At 39.9% G+C, this 23881-nt stretch overlaps 1 protein-coding gene across 2 annotated transcripts in view; it reads left to right on the forward strand.

Annotated features, from left to right (window-relative positions):
- Window positions 1-23881, forward strand: part of LOC148855464 (putative cyclic nucleotide-gated ion channel 20, chloroplastic) — a 201183-nt gene that overhangs the window by 133277 nt on the left and 44025 nt on the right. For both annotated transcript variants that reach the window (XM_088981877.1, XM_088981878.1), the window contains 2 exons: window positions 15788-15865; window positions 21739-21868. In XM_088981877.1, the coding sequence (XP_088838003.1) occupies window positions 15788-15865; window positions 21739-21868 (208 nt within the window). The remainder of the gene's footprint in view (window positions 1-15787; window positions 15866-21738; window positions 21869-23881) is intronic.

The following is a 23881-nucleotide window of genomic DNA, read 5'->3' on the forward strand; positions in this document are numbered from 1 at the left end:
CCGCAACTCTACAAGGAAGTGTACCCACTGTAGCAAGGAAGGACATTCGGTAAATTTCTGTTATGATCTCCATGGCCCTCCCTCTACATGGGCCAATCATGCTGTAGCTGGCAGGGTTGACGTCAGTGATAATCAATAGGCAGACCTAACTCCTTCCGCATCTACATCTATTTCCGAGAGGGAGATGGTGAGTGTACCGCGTGATGAGTATGAGTGGTTCCTTCAGTCTACTTCACAGGACACTACTGCTACTCTTGCCCACTCAAGTATAGCTTGCCTGTCATCTAAAAAATCTCCCTGGATTATTGACTCTGGAGCCTCTGATCACATGACCGGGACTCCAGGTGTGTTCTCTTCTCTCTCTGAAACTTTCACATCTCCAACTGTTACTCTTGCCAATGGTTCCTCCTCTCCCATCTGTGGTGTTGGCAATGTTGACATGGCTTCTCTTTCTTTATCATTTGTTCTATGTCCCTAAGTTTCCATTCAATCTTATGTTTGTTAGTAAATTAACCAAGACTCTTAACTGTTCTGTCACTTTTTTCCCTTCCTCTTGTGTTTTTCAGGATCTCAAGACGAGGAAGAAGATTAGTGGGGGGCATGAAGTTGGTGAATTGTATTATCTTGACGGTGGTGGATCGTCAATTGCACTTCAGACTTCAGTCACTCCTCTTTAGTGGCATTGTCGACTGGGACATCATTTCCTCTAGGCACTCAAGATACTAGTTCCATCTTTGAGTCATTTGTTGGTGTTACAGTGTAAGTCGTGTCAGTTTGGGAAATATCGTCGTGTTTCCTTCAGTCCTAGAGTTGAAAGTCGTATGTTGAGTCATTTTGCTTTGGTTCATTCAGATGTTTGGGACCCGATCAAAATAGAGTCTTATAATAGTTACAAGTATTTTTTCATTTTTATTGATGATTGTTCAAGGATGACATGGATTTACTTAATGAAAGAAAGAAGTGAATTATTTTCCATTTTTCAGAAATTCCATGCTGAAATACGTACACGATTTGATGTTCCAATCAAAGTTCTTCGTTCAGATAATGGTCGGGAATACTTTCTTACTTTGTTTCAACAGTATTTAGAACAATATGGCATCATTCATCAAACCTCATGTGCATCCACTCCTCAACAAAATGGGGTGGCTGAATGAAAGAACCGTCAGCTCCTTGAAACTGCTCGGTCCATTCTTCATCATATGAGTGTTCCTAAACGGTTTTGGAGTGATGTTGTACTTACGGCATGCTTCCTCATTAATCGAACGCCCTCCTTCATTCTTCATGGTCGGTCTCCCTTCTCTATCTTGTTCCCTAATTTGTCTCAATTTCCATTAACGCCTCGTATCTTTCGTTGTGTGTGCTTTGTTCACAATCTGAGTCCTGGAATAGACAAGCTAGATGCGCGCTCCATTAAATGTGTCTTTCTTGGCTACTCTCGGACTCAAAAAGGGTACAAGTGTTATAATCCCATTACTCGGAAGTGCTTTGTCTGTCTTGATGTCACCTTTTTTGAGTTTGTCCCCTTCTTCTCAGGAACTGAAGCATCTTCGTCTCCACCTTTACTTCCTCTTCCTCTTCCAGTCAGTGATCCCATTCCGGGTGTTCCTATTGGAGTTGACTCATCACCTCATCCAGTGCAGATCCCTACTGAACGACCACCGATTCGGCAAGTGTATACACGTCGAACGACACCGTGCCCTCCAGCTTCTACCTTGTCCGCGGATCCTGTCGTTGCTCCTGTTGCTGAACCCTTGGGATTTGATCTACCCATTGCCTTACGGAAAGGTAAACGTAGTTCTACTCTCCATCTGATTTCCAATTTTGTTTTAGTATCTCGCCTTTCCGCCTCACATCGCTAATTTGTTTCACTATTTTCATCTATTTCCATACCTAACAATGTTCAAGAGGCTCTTAGTTCACCTAGGTGGAGGTAGGTAATGGAGGAGGAACTCTCTGCTCTTCAGCATACTCACACATGGGAGCTCACTACTCTTCCACCTGGTAAGCATGTTGTGGGTTGTAAATGGGTGTATACTGTTAAATACTTGCCAGATGGTAGTGTGGAGCGTCTGAAGGTCAGACTTGTTGCTAAAGGTTATTCATAGTTGTATGGAGTGGACTATATGGAGAGCTTCTCTCCAATGGCTAAGATTGGATCTGTCCATGTGTTAATTTCCCTGGCAGTTATGTATGATTGGCCCCTATTTCAACTTGACATAAAAAATGCCTTCCTTCATGGTGACCTTTGAAAGAATGGTAGGATCCATCTAATGGACGCCATAAAAGTTGCGGAATGGGTGGGCGAATTTCAAAAATTTCCTACCTTCTCCCAACTGGGAATCATATTCCCTAAATTTAGAATACAATATTCAAGGATCCTACTTGAACCATAATCAAACCAGATCTGTACCAAAAGACAAATGGGAGGAATATACCTGATCCGGAGAAGCACTATCTCCCAAAGTTGGTGTTAACGCCCAAAGAATGCTCCAAGATCCGTTCCTGCTGAAGATGACATAGCTGTGGATGGAACAGAACCAGCAGGGTGCGTCCTACACACTGGATCCTTCACAAGTATCCTCTGGAAGCACTAAACACTGAATCTATTTCAGTCTTTCTTGCAAGACTGATGTCAAGAACAGATTTCTTGACTTTCTTTTCTGCAAAGATCTAATCTTGCAAAGGAGATGGCGGCGGTAGGAGGAGAACTCTAAAGGCGAAAAGGCTGAACTGCCTTTTTTTTCCTTTTCTGGAGTATGAGATCTGATCTCAATTCGCAGGAACCTTTCTTGCGATTTTTCTTGATTCGAAATCTGTTGTATTTCTCTCCTTTTTGGTTAGGGTTTCTCCTCCTTTCTTCTTGATTAAGAAACCTCCTAATTAGGAGTTATCCCAATCCAAATCAGTATTTGGATAGGGGATAATCTTAATCCTATCTGCAGATAAAGTTAGCTTACTCCTGATCTTATTAGGAGGTTACCAGATTCAAATCTAATTTGAATTTGGTCTCCAAGAGTGGATAAGGCTAAAGGCCCAATCCTTTTACTAACATTAATCTCAGATTCGCCCCAAGGATGGGTGATCATATCAGCCCATCTCGAAATGGGCTTCTGGCCCATTAAGTGTTCAGTGTCTAATTACTTTCCAATCTGCTGCCCAGTTGGGCTTCTTTGTATGGCGTGGGACCCAAGCATTGATCTACACACCAGCCACATGGGTTCGGCCCAGCCTTTAATACAAGGCCCAGCCGAATTCACTGAAAAACTCAATGAACCCCTTGAGTCCATCATATGGACCCTATGGGCCCAACACTTACTTTAAGTGGTCCCTGGGCCAAGCCATCTTATAAAAACCCAGGGACTGTGGGCAGGTGCAAGATTAGCCCATCAGGAATTATCCTCAATGGTCTTACACTTAACCTCTCAGCCCTTAATGATCAAGCACTGCTCGACAAGAGAGGACCTCTCCCTCGGCTGCAAGGAACAGTGCCGCACTCTCCTCTCACATGGATCCCGGGAATTAAAACCATTTGCAAACAATTTGAAACCGTACATATATATATAAATATATTAATTTTGCAAAACAAAATTCCAACGATTGAAATCAACTGCCGGCAGTTTGGTTTCCATCAGAGAGAGTGCATTCCCGATCATTACCCTTTGTCCGACAAAGTGGCTGATTCTGTCACTATGATCACCCACTCAGATGAATTCTCAAACTACCCCAACATACCCCGGTTTTGATCCCCGCTAAGGATCTCACTGATTGGCATATCAAAGGCAGCCTGATCCAACACCTAGTGAAGTGTCATAATCGAGTCTAGGGGTCAGGTGTAACTTTTCAGTTTTGCCAATCTATCTCCAAGGTCCAGGGCAATACTGGAAATCTGGTCCGGTTCAAAGATTCAAGTAATCCCATACTGCATGTGCCTCGGGTCTTACCCTGGTGGTTGAGACAGGCCATCCCAACACTTGGTGGCACACCAGTATCAGCCTTGGCAGGATAAATCTCCCCAGACTTATCCAACGACTGTGAACATTTAAAACTAACACGAGTCTCTATAAATGTCCAGTTTTAGGGTTTTACACAGAATTAAACCAAACAACATGAATCAAACATGCACTTTATTTATTTCCACTAAATAACAAAAGTACATCAAATCAGATTGAAGCTAAGAGCATACAAAAACTGTCTAACAGCTCCCACTTGCACTTAGGTCCAATCTAGTACAAGCCGGAGTCCCATACTTTCCACGTGTTTCTCAAACACCTTCTGTGTCAGTGGCTTAGTCAATGGGTTTGCCACATTATCCGCTGATGCTACCTTCTGAATCAGGACGTCCCCTCTACCAACGATCTCCCGCAGTACATGGTACTTTCTCTCGATGTGCTTTGACTTCGAGTGAGCCCGAGGCTCTTTAGCCTGGGCGATCGCTCCATTGTTGTCACACAACAACGGGATGGGAGATGTGCTGTATGGAATCGCTCCCAATTCGTTTATGAACTTCTTCATCCACACGGCTTCCTTGGCAGCTTCACTTGCGGCAATGTACTCGGCCTCGGTTGTGGAGTCTGCAGTGGACCCCTGTTTGCTGCTTTTCCAGCAAACAGCACACGATCCTATCGTGAAAACATACCCAGATGTAGACTTTCTATCATCTGGATTCGACTGGAAATCGGCATCGGTATACCCTAGAACTTGCAGTGAACTACCATCGAATACCAGACAAAACTCTTTTGTCCTTCGAAGGTATTTGAGTATGTTCTTCACAGCAGTCCAATGCTCCTGCCCTGGGTTTGCCTGGAATCTTCTTACCACACTCACCGCCTGAGCAATGTCAGGGCGAGTGCACAGAATGGCATACATGATGCTCCCTACGGCTGAGGCATAGGGAACGTCTCTCATGCTCTCAATCTCCTCAGAAGTCTTGGGAGACATCTTCTTGGAGAGAGTGACTCCGTGCCTGAAAGGAACGTTTCCTTTCTTGGAGTTCTCCATGCTGTACCTCTTGACAAGTTTGTCAATATAAGCAGCCTGGGATAATCCTATTATCCGCTTCGATCTATCTCTATAGAGTCGAAGACCCAGTATGTATGAAGCTTCTCCAAGATCTTTCATGGAGAACTGCTGTGATAGCCATACCTTGACCGAAGTCAACATTCCCACATCATTCCCAATGAGTAGGATATCGTCCACGTACAACACCAAAAAGGTGATCTTATCCCCACTGGACTTCCTGTAAACACAGGGCTCATCCGGATTCTGCTCAAAGTCAAACGTTTTGACTGCAGAATCAAAACGGATGTTCCAATTCCTAGAAGCCTGCTTAAGTCCATATATGGATCTATTAAGTTTACATACCATGTGTTCCTAACCAGCAGCAATGAAGCCTTGCGGCTGCTGCATGTAGATATCTTCACTAAGATCTCCATTCAGGAACGCGGTTTTGACATCCATTTGCCAAATCTCGTAGTCATGGTACGCTGCTACAGCTAGCAGGATCCTAATGGATTTAAGCATGGCCACAGGTGAAAAGGTTTCCTCATAGTTGATGCCTTCTTTCTGATTATACCCTTTCGCCACCAAACGAGCTTTAAAGGTCTCAATCCTGCCATCGGGGCCCTTCTTTCTCTTGTAGATCCATTTGCAACCAATTGCTTTTACCCCGGAGGGCGGATCCACTAGAGTCCAGACTCCATTGGTCTCCATTGAGTCCATTTCAGTTCTCATGGCCTCCACCCACTTCTGGGAGTCTATGTCTAACATAGCTTCCGCGTAAGTCACGGGATCCTCTTCACTAGTCAAGGTTTCCACCAGGTAACTATCCTGGTCATAACCATATTGGACTAGTGGTCTGGATACCCGGGTGGTTCTTCTAGATTGGTCATTACCTGGAATTTGTGGGACATCTCCCACTGCTCCTGAGCTCTCCTCATCAAGAACTATTTCCTAACGATGGGTGTCCAGGATGTAATCGGATTCTAAGAATTGGGTGTTTCGATTGCAGAACACTTTCTGCTCACCCGGGTCATAGAATAGATAACCCACCGAATCCTTTGGGTAGCCTATAAACAAGCAACGACTGGTTTTAGATTCCAACTTGTCCGCACTTGTTCTTTTAACGTGTGCAGGATAACCCCAAATCTTCAAGTGTCTTACACTTGGCTTCCTTTCGGTCCAAAGTTCATATGGAGTTTTCGGAACTGATTTGGTTGGAACCCGATTCAGCACGTAGATAGCAGTCTCTAATGCGTATCCCCAAAAGGATGTGGGTAATTGTGAGCGTACGAGAAGCGACCGGACCATGTCCAACAAGGTCCTTTTCCTCCTCTCTGAAACACCGTTGAGTTGAGGTGTAGCATGAGGAGCTAATTGTGACACTATCCCATTGGCCTTTAAGTAGTCCCTGAATTCATCAGAGAGATACTCACCACCTCGATCTGATCGAAGGGCCTTAATTTCTCTCCCTAACTGTTTCTCGACTTCCTGTCTGAACTCTTTGAACTTTTCAAATGATTTAGACTTATGTCTCATTAGGTACACGTAACCATATCGTGAAAAATCATCTGAAAAGGTGATGTAGTACACGTGTTGATTCCGTGTCCTAACACTCAGGGGACCACATACATCAGTATGTATCAGGTCAAGTGTGCCTTCAGATCTTTCAGGCTTACCGTCAAATGGCCGCATAGACATCTTACCTTGAAGGCAAGGTTCACAAGTGGGAAGATTTTCTACGGTTAGAAAATCCAAAGGACCATCCTTTACCAGCCTTGTGATTCGGTCAATACCGATATGGCCAAGTCGGTAATGCCAGAGCCACGTGGGACTTACTGTATCACGATTCCTTTTCTTGGGATTTTCGACCGACGTAGTTTCGGTTAAGTTAGTTTCCAGAGAAGGATGTAGAACATAGAAACCGTTCTCTAGTTCCCCGCATGCGATGAATTTATTATTCCGTTTAACAGTAATTACTAAAATAAACCGTATATTCATCAGCACACAGTTTTGAAACAGAAATTAAATTTCTTCTCAAGTTCTGTACATAAAGACAATCTTTAAGTACAAGTATTCCTTCTTTAAAAACTAATTCTACGGTTCCTATTGCCGCCGCTGCAACACTTGCAGTTGTTCCCAAGAATAGTGTCACTTCACCTTCACTCAACCTTCTGCTAACTTTGAACCCCTGCAGTGAGTTACACGCATGAGTTGAAGCCCCGGAGTCAACACACCAGGACACAGAAGTAACTAACATGTTAGTTTCTATGACACAAGTTTCAATGTTACCTTTCTTAGATTCCAGGTAGGCAGGACAATTCCTCTTCCAGTGGTCGGTCTGCTCGCAGAAGTGATAGACATCAGATGCTTTGTTCTTCTTCTGCTTCTTAGGTTTGGCAGCCTTCTTCTGAGGCTTCTTTGCCTTTCTCTTTTTCTTGCCCGATTTGTTAGTTTCAGCAAGCATAACCACAGGCTCATCCTTCATGAGTAGATCCTCTGCTCTCTGCAACATATTGCTGAGTTCCTAGACGCTGACATTCAGCTTATTCATATTGTAGTTCATTGTGAACGCATTGAAGGAAGAGGGCAAAGAATTGAGGATGGCATCCACTTGCGTGCCAAGATCTAGCCCGGATCCAAGAGCTTCAAGTTCGTTAATGTATCCCATCATCCGAAGACAATGGTCATGAACTTTCTGCCCTTTGGTCATCTGCGCGGTCATGAACAATTTCAGGACCTTCTGTCGAGTAGAACGGTTCTGCTCTTCATACATTGTTCTTAGACTGTCCAATATGTCCTTGGCTAGTTCGATCTGATCGAACTGCCTCTGTATTGAGTTGTCTAATGAGGCAATGACAAAGCAGCGGGCTAGGGAGTTCTTATCCTCCCACTCTTGGTAGTCCCTCCTACGAGCCTCAGAAGCCCTATCACCCGGACGTTCTGGGGCAGGATTTTTCACCACCTTGTCTAACTTTTCGGAAGTTAGGACCAGCATAAGATTTCTGTACCAGTCGGCATAGTTTGGGCCCTTAAGCTTGTTATCGTCTAGAAGCTTTGCAAATTGATCGTTTGCCATTTTCTGATAAAATAGCAAAATCATTAGTCCACAACCTTAGTTTGATTCATGTTACCTTCATAGATATGGCTTTTAATCTATGTTCCATTCCCATTTGTTCATCTCTGAGATTTCCCTCCTATCTCAGTGACGAAGACGACGAAATGTCTCTGGAAATGTGGGAAATCACATGGGGTGCGTGAAGCCAACTGTTTCAGCTGCATAACCTCACCACCTTTCTGTGACGGATCATATCCACTCATCAAATGAGTTTCCCTTTGGCCTCTGTCAGACAAGGTTCAGAGCCGTTTTCAGGTAAACCTTTCTGTCCAGTGAGTGCTTACCCATCATATTCAGGTTACGCCAAGGTACCGTGAGAGAGTTCCCATTTTCTGGTGAAGCCCCTCCCACATCGGTCTATGACGCCCCTATCATCTTATGAAACACTCTAATAGATCCAACAGCAAATGGATAGCCCAATTTTATGGTGTGTTTCCTCATTACTGAAGGACCCATCATTGTGCTAATGACGGAAGGCCTTTAGAGAGTCCATCATATGGGTCTCCCTATCACATGCATTGAGGGAACAAAAAATATGCCCTAGTTTTAATTTAGGTCAAACCAGAGTGGCTCCCACTGACTTTCATAAAGTCAGATTTCTGGTGGGCCTTAATCGGCTAGGGGTTCCGTACGCATCCCTTTTCAGGGTTGTGGGGCCCACCAAGCAAAGAGGGGTCATCCAATGACCTTGAAGGACACCATGGCAATGATGTGCATTCAGCCATGGTGTGCGCAAGAGCCACTAACAAGTCTTCATGGGCCAAGTACTTATGGCCCATGGTCGCAGTACATCAAACATCCAAACATCACATGTAAAGGAGAAATTGATCCAATCAATTAACTGCTGTAAAGCCCATTGAATAGCCCATTTAAAATCTAAGTCATTAACAATTAATGACTACTAGGTGTATGGGCTGAATCGCAGATAGCAGTTCGGCCCATACAGCTTATCTCACAGTAATGGGCCTTTTGCAGTTTTAACCATTTAAAACTGGGCTTTACAGGTGGGCCGAATTAATCCCTGTAATTGAACATCAGATTTGGAACAGCAAGTGTGAGAAATACAAACTGAAAAACAGTCCCTATCGAACCCCAGATTCGGTCCAAACAGTTTTGGTCCAATCTAGTCCGAGAGGATCCAAAGCTGATTTTCAATTCAAGAATTAATTCATGAAAGATCTGAAATTAATAATTTTGATTTCAAACAATCACAAATCAAACTATGGACTGTTCGCACCACCTGCAAAACAGAGGTTAATCACAAAGGTTGCAGTTTCACAAACTGCAAATCGCAGAGAGCGATTTCTCCAACTGCAAATCTCCAGCGCCACCTTCTTCTTCCTTCTTCTTTAATCAAGAAAAATAACAGAAATCCTATTTCTATTAATTACATTCTTGATCAAATCCTATACATTCAGTCTAAAAATAAAAAAAATATTTACAAACCGAATTAAATAAATAGAAAGAAAAAGGGTGCGCAGACTATCTGTGCCAAATCTGCACTGCGATCTCCAGGTTCGAACAGTCCATTAAATCAAAATAAATAAAGAACAATTCTAAATAAATTTTGGATTTAATAAAAATTAATTTCAGATCAATCGCCCTTAACAAGAAACAGTTTCTTGAAATAAAAAAAACAATCTGCGCAAATCTTGAAAGAACACCTGCTATCCATCTGCGCAGGGTCAGCTCTGATTTTCTTTTGGTTCAAGATTCAAACCTGTGGCTCTGATACCACTGAAAGAATGGTAGGATCCATCTAATGGACGCCATAAAGGTTGCGGAATGGGTGGGCGAATTTCAAAAATTTCCTACCTTCTCCCAACTGGGAATCATATTCCCTAAATTTAGAATACAATATTCAAGGATCCTACTTGAACCATAATCAAACCAGATCTGTACCAAAAGACAAATGGGAGGAATATACCTGATCCGGAGAAGCACTATCTCCCAAAGTTGGTGTTCACGCCCAAAGAATGCTCCAAGATCCGTTCCTGCTGAAGATGACACAGCTGTGGATGGAACAGAACCATCAGGGTGTGTCATACACACTGGATCCTTTGCAAGTATTCTCTGGAAGCACTAAACACTGAATCTATTTCAGTCTTTCTTGCAAGACTGATGTCAAGAACAGATTTCTTGACTTTCTTTTCTGCAAAGATCTAATCTTGCAAAGGAGATGGCGGCGGCAGGAGGAGAACTCTAAAGGCGAAAAGGCTGAACTGCCTTTTTTTTTTTCCTTTTTTGGAGTATGAGATCTGATCTCAATTCGCAGGAACCTTTCTTGCGATTTTTCTTGATTCGAAATCTGTTGTATTTCTCTCCTTTTTGGTTAGGGTTTCTCCTCCTTTCTTCTTGATTAAGAAACCTCCTAATTAGGAGTTATCTCAATCCAAATCAGTATTTGGATAGGGGATAATCTTAATCCTATCTGCAGATAAAGTTAGCTTACTCCTGATCTTATCAGGAGGTTACCAGATTCAAATCTAATTTGAATTTGGTCTCCAAGAGTGGATAAGGCTAAAGGCCCAATCCTTTTACTAACATTAATCTCAGATTCGCCCCAAGGATGGGTGATCATATCAGCCCATCTCGAAATGGGCTTCTGGCCCATTAAGTGTTCAGTGTCTAATTACTTTCCAATCTGCTGCCCAGTTGGGCTTCTTTGTATGGCGTGGGACCCAAGCATTGATCTACACACCAGCCACATGGGTTCGGCCCAGCCTTTAATACAAGGCCCAGCCGAATTCATTGAAAAACTCAATGAAACCCTTGAGTCCATCATATGGACCCTATGGGCCCAACACTTACATTAAGTGGTCCCTGGGCCAAGCCATCTTATAAAAACCCAAGGACTGTGGGCAGGTGCAAGATTAGCCCATCAGGTATTATCCTCAATGGTCTTACACTTAACCTCTCAGCCCTTAATGATCAAGCATTGCCCGACAAGAGAGGACCTCTCCCTCGGCTGCAAGGAACAGTGTCGCACTCTCCTCTCACATGGATCCCGGGAATTAAAACCATTTGCAAACAATTTGAAACCGTACATATATATATATAAATATATTAATTTTGCAAAACAAAATTCCAACGATTGAAATCAACTGCCGGCAATTTGGTTTCCATCAGAGAGAGTGCATTCCCGATCATTACCCTTTGTCCGACAAAGTGGCTGATTCTGTCACTATGATCACCCACTCAGATGAAGTCTCAAACTGCCCCAACATACCCAGGTTTTGATCCCTGTTAAGGATCTCACTGATTGGCATATCAAAGGCAGCCTGATCCAACACCTAGTGAAGTGTCATAATCGAGTCTAGTGGTCAGGTGTAACTTTCCAGTTTTGCCCATCTATCTCCAAGGTCCAGGGCAATACTGGAAATCTGGTCCAGTTCAAGGATTCAAGTAATCCCATACTGCATGTGCCTCGGGTCTTACCCTGGTGGCTGAGACAGGCCATCCCAACACTTGGTGGCACACCAGTATCAGCCTTGGCAGGATAAATCTCCCCAGACTTATCCAACGGCTGTGAACATTTAAAACTAACATGAGTCTCTATAAATGTCCAGTTTTAGGGTTTTACACAGAATTAAACCAAACAACATGAATCAAACATGCACTTTATTTATTTCCACTAAATAACAAAAGCACATCAAATCAGATTGAAGCTAAGGGCATACAAAAACTGTCTAACAACCTTATGGAGGAGGTATATATGGAGCAACTACCTGGGTTTGTTGCTCAGGGGGAGGATGGTAAGGTGTGCAAACTGAAAAAGGCAATTTATGGGTTGAAACAATCGCCTCATGCTTGGTTCCGGAAGTTTAATGAAGTGGTGAAGAATTTTGGAATGAAACAATGCCAGGTTGATCACTCCGTGTTCAGCTATGACTTAGAAGCCGGAAAGATTTTATTAGTGGTCTATGTGGATGATATTGTCATAACTGGCAGTGACAAATTGGGGATGGACAAACTAAAGGTCTTTCTACAAAATCATTTGCAAACAAAATACCTTGGGACATTGAAGTATTTCTTGGGTATAGAAGTTGCTAGATCAAGACAATGTGTAAACCTGTGCCAAAGAAAATATGTTCTCAATCTTCTGGACGAAACAGGACTGTTAGGTGCAAAACCGGTTGAGACTCCTATGGAACCAAATGTTAAGTTGAGCAGTGATACAAGGGAAATATTTGATGATCCTGGAAGGTATAGACGATTAGTGGGGAAGCTGAACTATTTGACTATCACGAGACTAGACATCTCCTTTGCAGTTAGTGTGGTGAGCCAATTTATGTAGAACCCTCGTATATCTCACTGGGATGCAGTTCTTAGAATTGTAAGATATTTGAAGGGAGCTCCGGGCCATGGGCTATTGTGTAAACCAGGAGGAAAACTTGAAGTAGTTGAGTACACAGATGCAGATTGGGCAAGTTCTGTGTTTGATAGAAGATCTACTACAGGTTACTGCACATTTCATGGAGGAAATCTTGTGACGTGGAAGAGTAAAAAGCAAACAGTTGTGGCTAGAAACAGTGCTGAAGTCGAGTACAGAGCCATGGCACACACTACATGTGAATTAGTATGGTTGAGGAATCTCCTACAAGAAATCGGGTTCCACATGGATAAACCTATGAAATTGTACTGTGACAATCAAGTTGTGCTACATATCTCATCCAACCCTGTTTTTCATGAGAGAACAAAGCACATAGAGATTGATTTCCACTTTGTGAGGGAGAAGGTTCTTATTGGAGAGAGAACCACAGAACATGTAGGCTCAGGTGATCAGTGGGCAGATTTATTTACAAAAGCCTTAAGCTCAGGGAGAGTGAACTATATATGTAACAAGCTGGGATTATATGACATATTCTCCAACTTGAGGGGGAGTGTTAGAGTTAGCCGAATAAGGGTAGATTAGTCAACTCACCTTTGTTAAGTTATGTGCTTATGTGGCAGTCTTATTAGAGACTCTCTGTCCCATACTTAAGTGGGGGCAATTTAGCCTTTATACAATTAATTAGAGCCTAATCACTATTAAGAGGTCGACTGATAGGGTTTAGTCTATTAGGTTCGACAGCTCTTTCATCTTCTTCTTCTTCTCTTCTTCTTCTTCTCCTTACTGGTTCGGACTACTGTAGCAGCAGTCGAAACAACATACAATGTCAAATATGCCCTCAATAGGGTGGCTACTGTCCACATACTTAAACCTAGCTTAAAAAAAACTAAACTAATGGGACTTGGGCCCAATAATATTAACTAAATAACAAGACAACAAATAATAGTAAATCCTCAACAATGTTGAATTATATTGTTGATGTTTCATTGAAGTCTTGATAAACTATTCTTAATTAATTATGTTATTGAAGTTTTGGACAGGAAAAACACCTGTAACCATCAAATTTTGCTTCTTTAGGGTTAAGATTGAAGGGAACAAGTACTAGGTGACTAGGGCAATGTAATTGGAGTGCTTTAGGATTCATGTTAAGGGATCTTAGTTGTTGGTTGAACAATGATAGATCTTTTACCAGGTTATGCATAAAGTTTAGCCAAAATCCCGAGTACAAAAAGTAGGAATTTGATAAGAATTACGGTACTGCAAATCTATTATAATGGTACAAAAAAATTGAATTAGGTTTCAGTCTTATGGGCACACAAGATGTGGTATCTGATTGATTAGTTCCTTAGGGCAAAACAATAGGTGTATATGAAAGGATTCAATTACAATATGTTTATTTACTGGTATATTGATGAACATTGGTCCAGAAGTAGAATTTCGGTATGACCTCCTAGCAGTAACGAATATGTAACAGTGAACAAATAGCAAAGATTTATTATATAGAGAAATGAGAAAAGTAGGAGATCTGTAGTGGTGTCAACGGTATTCGAAAATCCGATTTCGAATTCGAGATTCAACATAATTGAATTGGATTCAGATAATTCGATTATCTAATCGGTCGAATTTGGATATCCTATTCATACCAAATAGCTAATTGGATTTGAATTCGGATACGACCTGATTCGATTTGATAAATATCCGAATTCGACCGATTATTTAATTCTTATATATAATATATAAAATATTTAAATTTCTAATATAATTTATTTTTATAATAAATAAATTATATGAATAATTTATATACTTATATACTTTATATAAATAAAATATTTATTTTATATATTTATTAATTATCTAAAATAATTAATTAATCGAATTTGAATCGAATCAAATCAAATCAAATATTCAAATATTTAGTTGGATTCAAATTCGGATATTAATTTTGAAAATCCGTCGGATATCAAATCGAATTCAGATATCGAATTTTCTAATCAGATTCAAATTCGGATATTGCTTGATCCGATTTGAATTTGATCCGTTTACACCCCTAGAGATCTGTACAAAGAACTTAGTAGGTGTTTATAATTTTTTATAATTTTCTGTTCTTAGGTATCTACTATGAGACAAATATTTTTTACTGTTCAGTTTTCCATTACAAATAATAGTAATTCCCTAGAACTTCTAGTTCCGTATTTCTTCTCTTCAGAAATCAATGTGGGTGAATTTGGGGTTGGTGACTGTGGAAAAAAATCATCATAATACCAATAAAAAAATCATTACCTTGAGCTGAGATTAATAGTAAAGATTATATTTTTAAACGTAGGGGACTTAGAAATTCTGCTAGACATGAACAAGTCAGAAATGTTGTGTGAGGAAATAAGATAAATATCTCAGGCCATGTTTGGGAATGCTTTTTGGCCTATACACACTTCTGGAAAAGCCACTTTTTGAGATGATCATTTTCAAAGAGCACTTTTTTAGTGTTTGGTTGCTCACCAGCTTTTTTGTTCAAATTAGCTTCTTGCAAATGTAAAAAGCTAAATGAAAAATTTTCTGCTTTTTTTTAATGGGGTTTTTTTATGCAAAAAACCTGCTTCGAGCTTTTTTTTTCCAAATGGTTTTGACTATCTTTTGGCTTCTCCAACTGGAAAAAGCACAATAAGCCTGTAGAAGCAGCAATCCCAAATGCAGCCTTACTAAATATTTTAGGGTGGTCTGTAAGGAGGGATGCTATGGTTGGGAAGTGATTCCAACAGAAGGATTATTCAGAGGGATGCTATACTTTGTATTCCTAAGGTGGTCTGTAAGGAGATAGAAAGTAATGGTATATTCTCTTTATAGTTTAGGGTTTGAAGTGTTGAAGGTGGACTTATGGTAGGGCATATAATAATGGTTTCTCAAGAGGAAATCTTTAAATTCTGCAAAACACTGTTCCTACATTGCATTGTTGTATTTATCTTGTCATCATACAAACATCCATTACAAAACATTATCTTCTTGCTTATGCATTTCTCATAGCCAATATTGAGTGATTTATCCTTGTTCCTACATTACATTTCCATTATTCACCAATTTTAAAATGACTTTTTTTTCCTTCTACTGATAGATATAGCTAGTTTTCTGGAGATATAATATTACCAACAGGATCTCTGGATTTTATCAATCCATTATTGTGCTTGTTTTCTCATGAATCTATAAGCTTATTACCTAGAAAAACGAATGTAAGAGAAAATATAATGCTTTCTGAGTTCTGCTTTAACTTAAAAGGTTTCTCTTTCATTTGGATTTTTGTAATTTAACCCAATACCTAATTGACATTATCTTCATTTATGTTTGTGAAGGCAACTAGAAATGCAGCTAAGGCGTCGTGATGTTGAGCAGTGGATGAGTCATAGGCGTTTGCCTATAAAGTTAAGAAGGTATTCCTGATTTGATACCTTCCTACTAATTATTATTTCTTCTTCCTCAAAAATATCTACTTGTTTTGTTGATGTTTAGTCATTTACTTCTCCTTTTGAACTTTAGTATCTAAAGTTTAACATTTGTTTTACACTGGTTTGCTTTTATTGATTTTGTCTGGATTTATATGAGATTTTCATTGAAGTCATGCATTCTCCTTTGTCTCTCCTCCATCCTCCTAGATGAGAGCATCAATCCTTTCATTATAATTCTAGATGATTACCAGTCCTAAGAAAGTTAGGATCTTTTTAGTGGAAATCTTCTCACAAATGAAATGGTTTTCAACTTCTATATATTTGGTCCTATCATGATCAACTGGTTTATTTGGATATTGGTTACTGCCATGTTGTCAGAAAAGAAAAGGCTCTCCAACAGTTATTCCATGTTCTCAATAAAAGGATCTTCAACAAATGAAATTAAGCAACTCCATCTGATATGGGATGATACTCTGCTGAAGCACTTGATTGAGCAATGACTTACTGTTTTTTGCACCTCTTGGTACTTTTTTTTTATCCCAACCACTAAGGTCTCACTAACAAAGGTACAACCCAAGGTAGATTTCCTACCATTACAAAACCAACTCAATCTGTATTTATAAATGCTACAATTGTTAGTTGTCCATGATTGCAGAAGAGGAAGCTTGAAGCATCAGCATTCCTAGAATCAATTTGAATCTTTTTGGAAGTCCAATGAGAATCTAACAATCTGAAAAGTAGGAAGAAACAACCTGAAAAGGTCTTTAGGCCTTATTTTCATGAAGGAATTTCACGGGAGAAGTAACGAGAAATACAAGTGGGCTGGGGACTACTAAACATGCAACCATCTTATTGAATTTGTAGGTTATCTTAAGAATAGGGTTTTAAGTTTTACGGAAATTTATTATTATTTTTAAATTAGTATTTATGGTAACTTTTGGACTTACTAGTTATAGTAATATCCAAAATTACTATCAATAATAAAATCTCAACTTACTATTTTAGTAATTTCTGGTGTATTCACATTAAGTTAGTTTTAGTAAGATTAGGAAAGCATTGGTAAAGTTCCTTTGTTAGTATTGAGTATGTAGGGGTATTTCTGTCTTTATACTTATGTTGAGGTTGCTGATGTGTAATATTATGTTAGAACTAGTGTCCCTCACTTAAGTAGGGGCACATGTGTCTTTTCCATTATGTTAGTATTATAAAACATATCTAGCTGAATGGGAGAGGTAATTTTTTTCTCTCATTCGAACCAAACTTTTCTTCTCTCCTTTTCTCGTCCTTTCTCTCTCTCTTTCTTTCTTCTTTCTTCTCTCTTCTTGGCTGTTATCAAACTAACAGAACTCAAGGGCAGGCTGAATCATAATATGGTATCAAAGCTCAACTAAGCAACTCGGATATTCCCAGATTTCTGTTTTCTGCGCACCCAGTCTAGGGTTTTCTCTTGGTTTCTTTGCCATTGGTTGGAGATAAGGAAAAGGGCTGAAAAGGAGTGATCGTTCTCTTCCCTTGGAAGTCTCTATGCCTCCAGTTGTGCTGTTCGTGGTCGGTTGTTGTGGTTTCTAAGAAACCCTCCCCTAATTGATGAAGAAAAGAGGGCTGATTCGTGTGGTGAAATGGGTGTCTTGTGTTGTTTAAATTTCGGGTGATGAGGTAAGAGATTTCTATGCATTTTTTTTTTTTGTTATGAATCAAATAAGAATTATGTTTCAGATCATATGGTGAGATTTCAGACTGTAGTGTGCTAGGGTTTATGCTGTTTTCTGTGTGATTTGAAGGAGGAGTGGTCCTCATATAGTGTGGTGAGATTTCAGGTAGTCGTGGGATAGGGTTTGTGGTGTTAAGTGTGCAATCTTCAGCAATAACAAGTGCTGAAACCAGTGTGATCAGTGTGTGGTGTGGTCTAGTGTGCAGTGTGCCGAATTCAGCAATAACAGAATTCAGCAATGGGAGATAGCAGTGATAGCAAATCTAATGTGATGATACCTATTGACTACCTAAATGTTCAAATGACCTCCATTAAATTGAATGGAGAGAATTATGTACCTTGGGCTAAATCTGTAGAAGTTTTTTTGAAGGCAAAGAAGAAACTAAAACACATAAGGGAGGAAAAACCCTCCATTGATTCTCATGGGTATGATGACTTGGAACAAGAGGATGCACAGATTACCACATGGTTATGGAATAGTATGAACCCAAAATTAGTGTAAATTTCATGTTTCTTGACACTGCCAAAGATGTGTGGGACCATGCTAAGAAGTTGTATTCTGGTTAAGACAATACAACCAGAGTATATCAACTGTATCAGGAATACTTTAATTTGCAACAGGGCAATCAGAGTCTTGAGGAGTACTATGCTAGTATGAGAAACATTCGTAATGAGTTGAATGTTTACCACCCCCTCACTTCTAATGTCAAAAGTCAACAACAACAAAGAGAACAACTTGATGTGACTCGATTTTTAGTAGGGCTGAAATCTGAGTATGAACCAGTGTGGGCTTAGATACTATGAGGGTCAGCTCTCCCTTCCTTAGAAGAGGTGTTTGCTCGACTTCAGAGAATTTCCATTGGATCTACTGAGAACTCTAATGTTTCCGATAGATCAGCCTTTGTAATATCGAGGGACTGTGGTGTTAGAGGTGGAGCTCGGGGAATTCAGTCTAGTCGTAGTGGTAGCAGTGGTCTGGTATATGGACGAGGTTTAATTACTCATCTCATTATTTATATATTGGTGACATTATTGTTCTAGGTAATAACCCTTCAAAATAGCCAAATTGAAGTTCTTTTGGCTGTTAAATTTGAAATCAAGGATCTTAGTGGCTTGATGTATTTCTTAGGAATCATTGTAGCTTGATCCAAAACGCTGATATTTATCTTAGTAAAATTATATCTTAGATGTGTTAAAAGACATGAAAATTAAGAGCTAAACCTTTTAATACTCACAAGGGGCAAACTCTACTGGAACACAGTGGCCCAAGCAATCATGTGGGGTGTTTGGGAAGAATGAAACAACCGCATTTTAACAACAAAGCTAGAACCTTGGAAGAGCTAACGCTCATATCTCTCACTTATGCAATTTGTGGGTGCTGAATTCAGAGATGTACAAAGACTAGAACTGACATGGTATCATAGCAGGCTGCTCTTTGATACTTCTTTTCTTTCATCTTCTAATCCTTGTTGAAAAAAGTAATCCTATCATTCTATTAGGATTTACTTCCTTCTCCGTTCAGTTAAAGGGATTAGGGCTGTTTTGCTCAACCCTAACTACTGTCCAGTTTGTTTTATGCAACCAATTGGAGAGATTTTAAAAGATCTCTCTTGGGAGATTCAGATCAAGGCCAAACTTCAGATCTAGTGTCGCCTAGACCTGACCTATTTACCCTACAAATAGCATCTGATTTGGTGAAGGTTTTGAAGGAGTTCTAATCTTCTTCCTTGGGTAGTAGTAGGTTACAATTTCCTTTTTTTTTTGGACTGCAACATCTTTGGACTTCAGGTTCCTGTTTTTCTGGGTTATCAGGGGATTTTCCTTCCTTTGTATAAGCACTATTACATGTTTTCTGGTGATTTGTGTTGTGAATTTCTACTGATTCATCTGTTTTCACTAAATATGGGATTTTAGAAGGGTAAAGTTTTCTGTAAAGTTTGATGGAACAAACTATGCATTGTCTAAGTTTCATTTCCAGTTTTTGGTTGAAGGAAAAGGATTGTGGGGTTATCTGGGTAGGTCTACACCCAAACCCGATGATATTAAGGGACTGAAGGAGTGGAAAATCAATAGTGCTCAAATTGTTTCATGAATATTCGGTTCCATTACGATTGATGTGGCTATACCTACACAAGGTCTGAAGATTGCTTATGACATGTATGAATTCCTTGAGAAGGTCTATTAGCAGTCCAACACGTCTAGACAATATCAGATTGAGATGGACATATTCTCATACACTTGGGGAGAGAAGAAAATCCAGGAATACTATTCTGGATTTGGTAACCTTTGCTCAGAATATGACCTAGTTCACCCGGGAGACTTCTCTATTGAGTGTTGTCTAAAGGCTATGAAGAAACATTTTGATCACAGGAAGGTAATGCATTTCTTTATGCATCTCCATACAAACTATTTATTTTGTGGGAGAAATGTTGAGATAATGGCAGTTAATATTTGTAATTTTATCCTTTTTGCACTTCTCTGTTTTTTGTATTTTTTACATTGTTGTTTTTCTCTTATTCTTGTAAGGACAGAATTGTCTATGTGTGGTCATCACGAGAACCAACCTTATAATTCTGTTTCTTTCTCTGTTGTTCTATGTTCCTTGTACTCTGTTGACACATTGGTACTTGGATCATCAACATTTGGACTAGCCTGAGGAGATGATAATGTAGCTGCTGTATCACCAAAACCTTCATTCTTATAGGAGATCTGAAGTGGCTGCAGTGGGATGTGTGATGGGAGTAAACACCTCTCCTCCTTTTCCTCTCATACATCCATAGTGGCTTCTCTAGAATGGCTTCAATAATGGAAATAGGACGAGGGATATCACGGTTCTTAAGGTTGATCTCAATTTCTCTCTTCCCTTGGGAATAATGAGTAGACTCAAAGAAAGTGGCATATCTGTTCCTCGTTACTGTGTCATAGCAGCAATATCCTTTTTGATTTTTCATATCCCAAGAAAATGTATTTCACAGCCTTGGGATCATTTTCGACCTTGGGGGGACATTAGGGGACCAAGAATACATAGAGAAAACATGTGCACCCAAAAACATGTAAATGAACAATAAAGAGAAAAGAGATCATTACAAGGATACAAAAGACGGAAGGGAGTTTTAAACCCCAAAACCTGAGAAAGGGACTCTGTTTATGAGAAACATAGTTGTATGGACTACATCCCCTCAATGACAAATAGGAACATGAGAGTTCAACATGATAGTCCGAGACACCTTTTGTATATGCTAGTTCTTCCTCTTTGCCACTCCATTGTATTGAGGTGTATAGTGTATAGACATAGTTACTTTGATGAATAACTCCATTGTTCAACAAATAGGCAGCAAGATTCCAAAGTATTCCTTGGCATTATTTTGGAATACTTTAATTCATAGAGAACTGTGTAAAAACCACTTAATAAAATTGTTTAATGAAAATGGAAACCTCATCTTGAGACCACATAAGATAAACCCAAGAGATTTTTAACCCCAAAATTTACTCCAGGTAAAGGGTTGGCCACCAAAAATTTTATTAAAATAATCATAAGGAAAAACCTATGAGGGGGGGGGGACCTAAAAACCTTACCCCTCTAGGAAATCTATACACCAAGTTTCCGGCTTATAAATATATACATCAAAAACAAAACCTATACCGGAAACGAGGAAATCAAAAAGCTCAAATGTAAGGGAGTCCATGATAATCATCCATAAAAATTCTATGAACATGAGAGGGAATGGACAAAATAGAGTCATAAACCGTTGAAGTCTGCAAATCACAAGCCAAATTAGCAAAGGCATCGACTAACTGATGAAGGAATATGAAATGGTCCCCGCACATCAGTATGCACAATATCAAAAGGAAAATTGCTTCTTTTATTACTTGAAAAATAAGAGTTTCTACAATGCTTCACAAATTGACTCCCTCACACTATAGATTAGATATACTGATTGACTTAAACAATTCAAGAAACAAAGGCCTTGGAGAAATAAAAGAGGCATGCCCCAATTGAATATGCCAAGTAGTAATCTGATCTACACTCTCAGATGATACACTACACCGGATTGGATATGCCAAGTTTTGTGTTTATGAATTTTTTATTTTAAATGGAACAATCTAATTCATTTGATCTTACTCATATAGTTTTTATATAATGTAGGCAAGTACGACAATCTGAACGTTTTAATTGGGCTGCAACACAAGGTGTGAAAGAAGAAATGGTGCTGGAGAATTTGCCGGAGGATCTCCAGAGAGATATACGCCGTCATCTCTTTAAGTTTCTTGAAAATGTGTGGTTTATATACTGCAATTCAATAAAAGAATTAGCAGATTTTTCTATTTTATCGTTGATATGATTGATTGAGTTTGATCCTTTTTATTTATTTCTTCAAACTACACTATGTTATATCATTGTGATCATATGATTTCTTTAACTACACTATAGTATTTGTATACCGCAATGCCATCCTCCTATTCTTTTTCTTCTTCTCTATCTTCTCTTCTTTTGGTGATAGCACATTTAAGACTATTGGCGGTAGTCGTGGAAAGATATATAAATTGAGAAATGATGTTTATGATTTGAAACAATATCCTAGGGCACAGTTTGAAGGTTCAGAGATGCCATTCTAGATATGGGATACCATTCGTCTCAAGTAGATCACATGTCTTTAAATGGGTAAACAGGGTTGTTACCATTTTGGTTGTGTATGTGGATAAAATTATGGTAATGGGGACAACTGTTACATGTGTGTTAAGAAGAAAGAGTCAATTATGAATGTTGGAGTTAAACAAGAATGTGGTGGAATTGGAGAGTCTGTTCCCTTCTTATCAGGACCTGAAGTATCGGTATCTCCTCCTTTGCTTCGTCTTCCTCTTCTAGTCTATGATCCCGTTCTGGTTGTTCCAGTTGGGGCTGACCCTTCACCTCCTCCAGTGTAGATTCCTACTGAATGACCACCGGTCTGGCATGTGTATACTCATCGACAGACACTGTCTCATCCTCCAGCTTCTACCTTGTCTACGGGTCCTGTTGTTGCTCCTGTCCCAGAACCTTCAGGACTTGATCTTCCCATTGCTTTATGGAAAGGTAAACGTAGTTGTACCCTCCATCTCATTTCCAATTTTGTTTTGGTCTCTTGCCTTTCCACTTCACATCGCCAGTTTGTTTTACTATTGTCGTCTATTTCTATACCTAAGAATGTCTAGGAGGCTCTTACCTCACCTAGGTGGCGGTAGGCAATGGAAGAGGCACTCTCTTCCCTTCAGCATACTTAAATGTGGGAGTTTACTACTCTTCCTCCCGGTAAGCATGTTATGGGTTGTAAATGGGTGTATACTATTAAATACTTTCCGGATGATAGTGTTGGCAAAATTGGAATGTTACACCTGACCCCTACACTCGATTATGATACTACACTAGGTGTTGGATTGAATTGTCTTTGATATGCCAATCAGTGAGATCCTTAGAGGGGGTCAAAACCTGGGTATGTTAGGACAGTCCGAAAATTCATTTGAGTGGGTGATCATAGTGACAGGATCAGCCCTTTTGTCGGATAAAGTGAATGATCAGGGATTAACTCTATCTGATGGAAACCAAATCGGCCAGCAGTCGATTTCAACCATTGAAATTTGTTTTGCAAAGTATATTTATATAGAGATATACACATATATATATATATATATGTATATATATATATATACATGTTTGCAAAAGGTTTTAATTCCCGGGATCCATGTGAGTAGAGAGTGCAGCATTGTACCTTGCAGCCGAGGGAGAGGTCCTCTCTTGTCGGGCAGTGTTTGATCATTATGGGCTGAGAGGTTAAGTGTAAGACCATTGAGGGTAATACCTGATGGGCTAATCTTGCATCTGCTCACAGTCCTTCGGTTTTTATAAGGTGGCTTGACCCAATGACCATTTAGTGTAAATGTTGGGCCCATTAAGAGCCCATGGTGATGGACTAAGGGGTTCACTGTCTCCTATAGTGAATTCGGCCAGGCCTTGTAACAGAGGCTGGGCTGAACCCATGTGGCTGATGTGTAGATCAATGTTTGGGTCTCACGCCATACAAGGATATCCAACTGGGCAACAGTTTGGAGGATAAGTGAGCACATGGACTTAATGGGCCTAAAGCCCAATTCGAACTGGCTTAATTAGATTAATTAAAGAGGGGCGGTTCTGGGATTTAGATCAGCAGATAGGATAAGAGATTGTCCCTATCCACTCAGAGAGTCCAGATCCAAATAAATATTTGGATCAGGAAACTCCTAATTGGATTAGGAGGGTTGATCTTTATCTACAG

This window comes from Nelumbo lutea, chromosome 4 (assembly GCF_056320005.1).
Source record: "Nelumbo lutea isolate HS-2025 chromosome 4, American lotus-T2T, whole genome shotgun sequence".
Lineage (NCBI taxonomy): Eukaryota > Viridiplantae > Streptophyta > Magnoliopsida > Proteales > Nelumbonaceae > Nelumbo > Nelumbo lutea.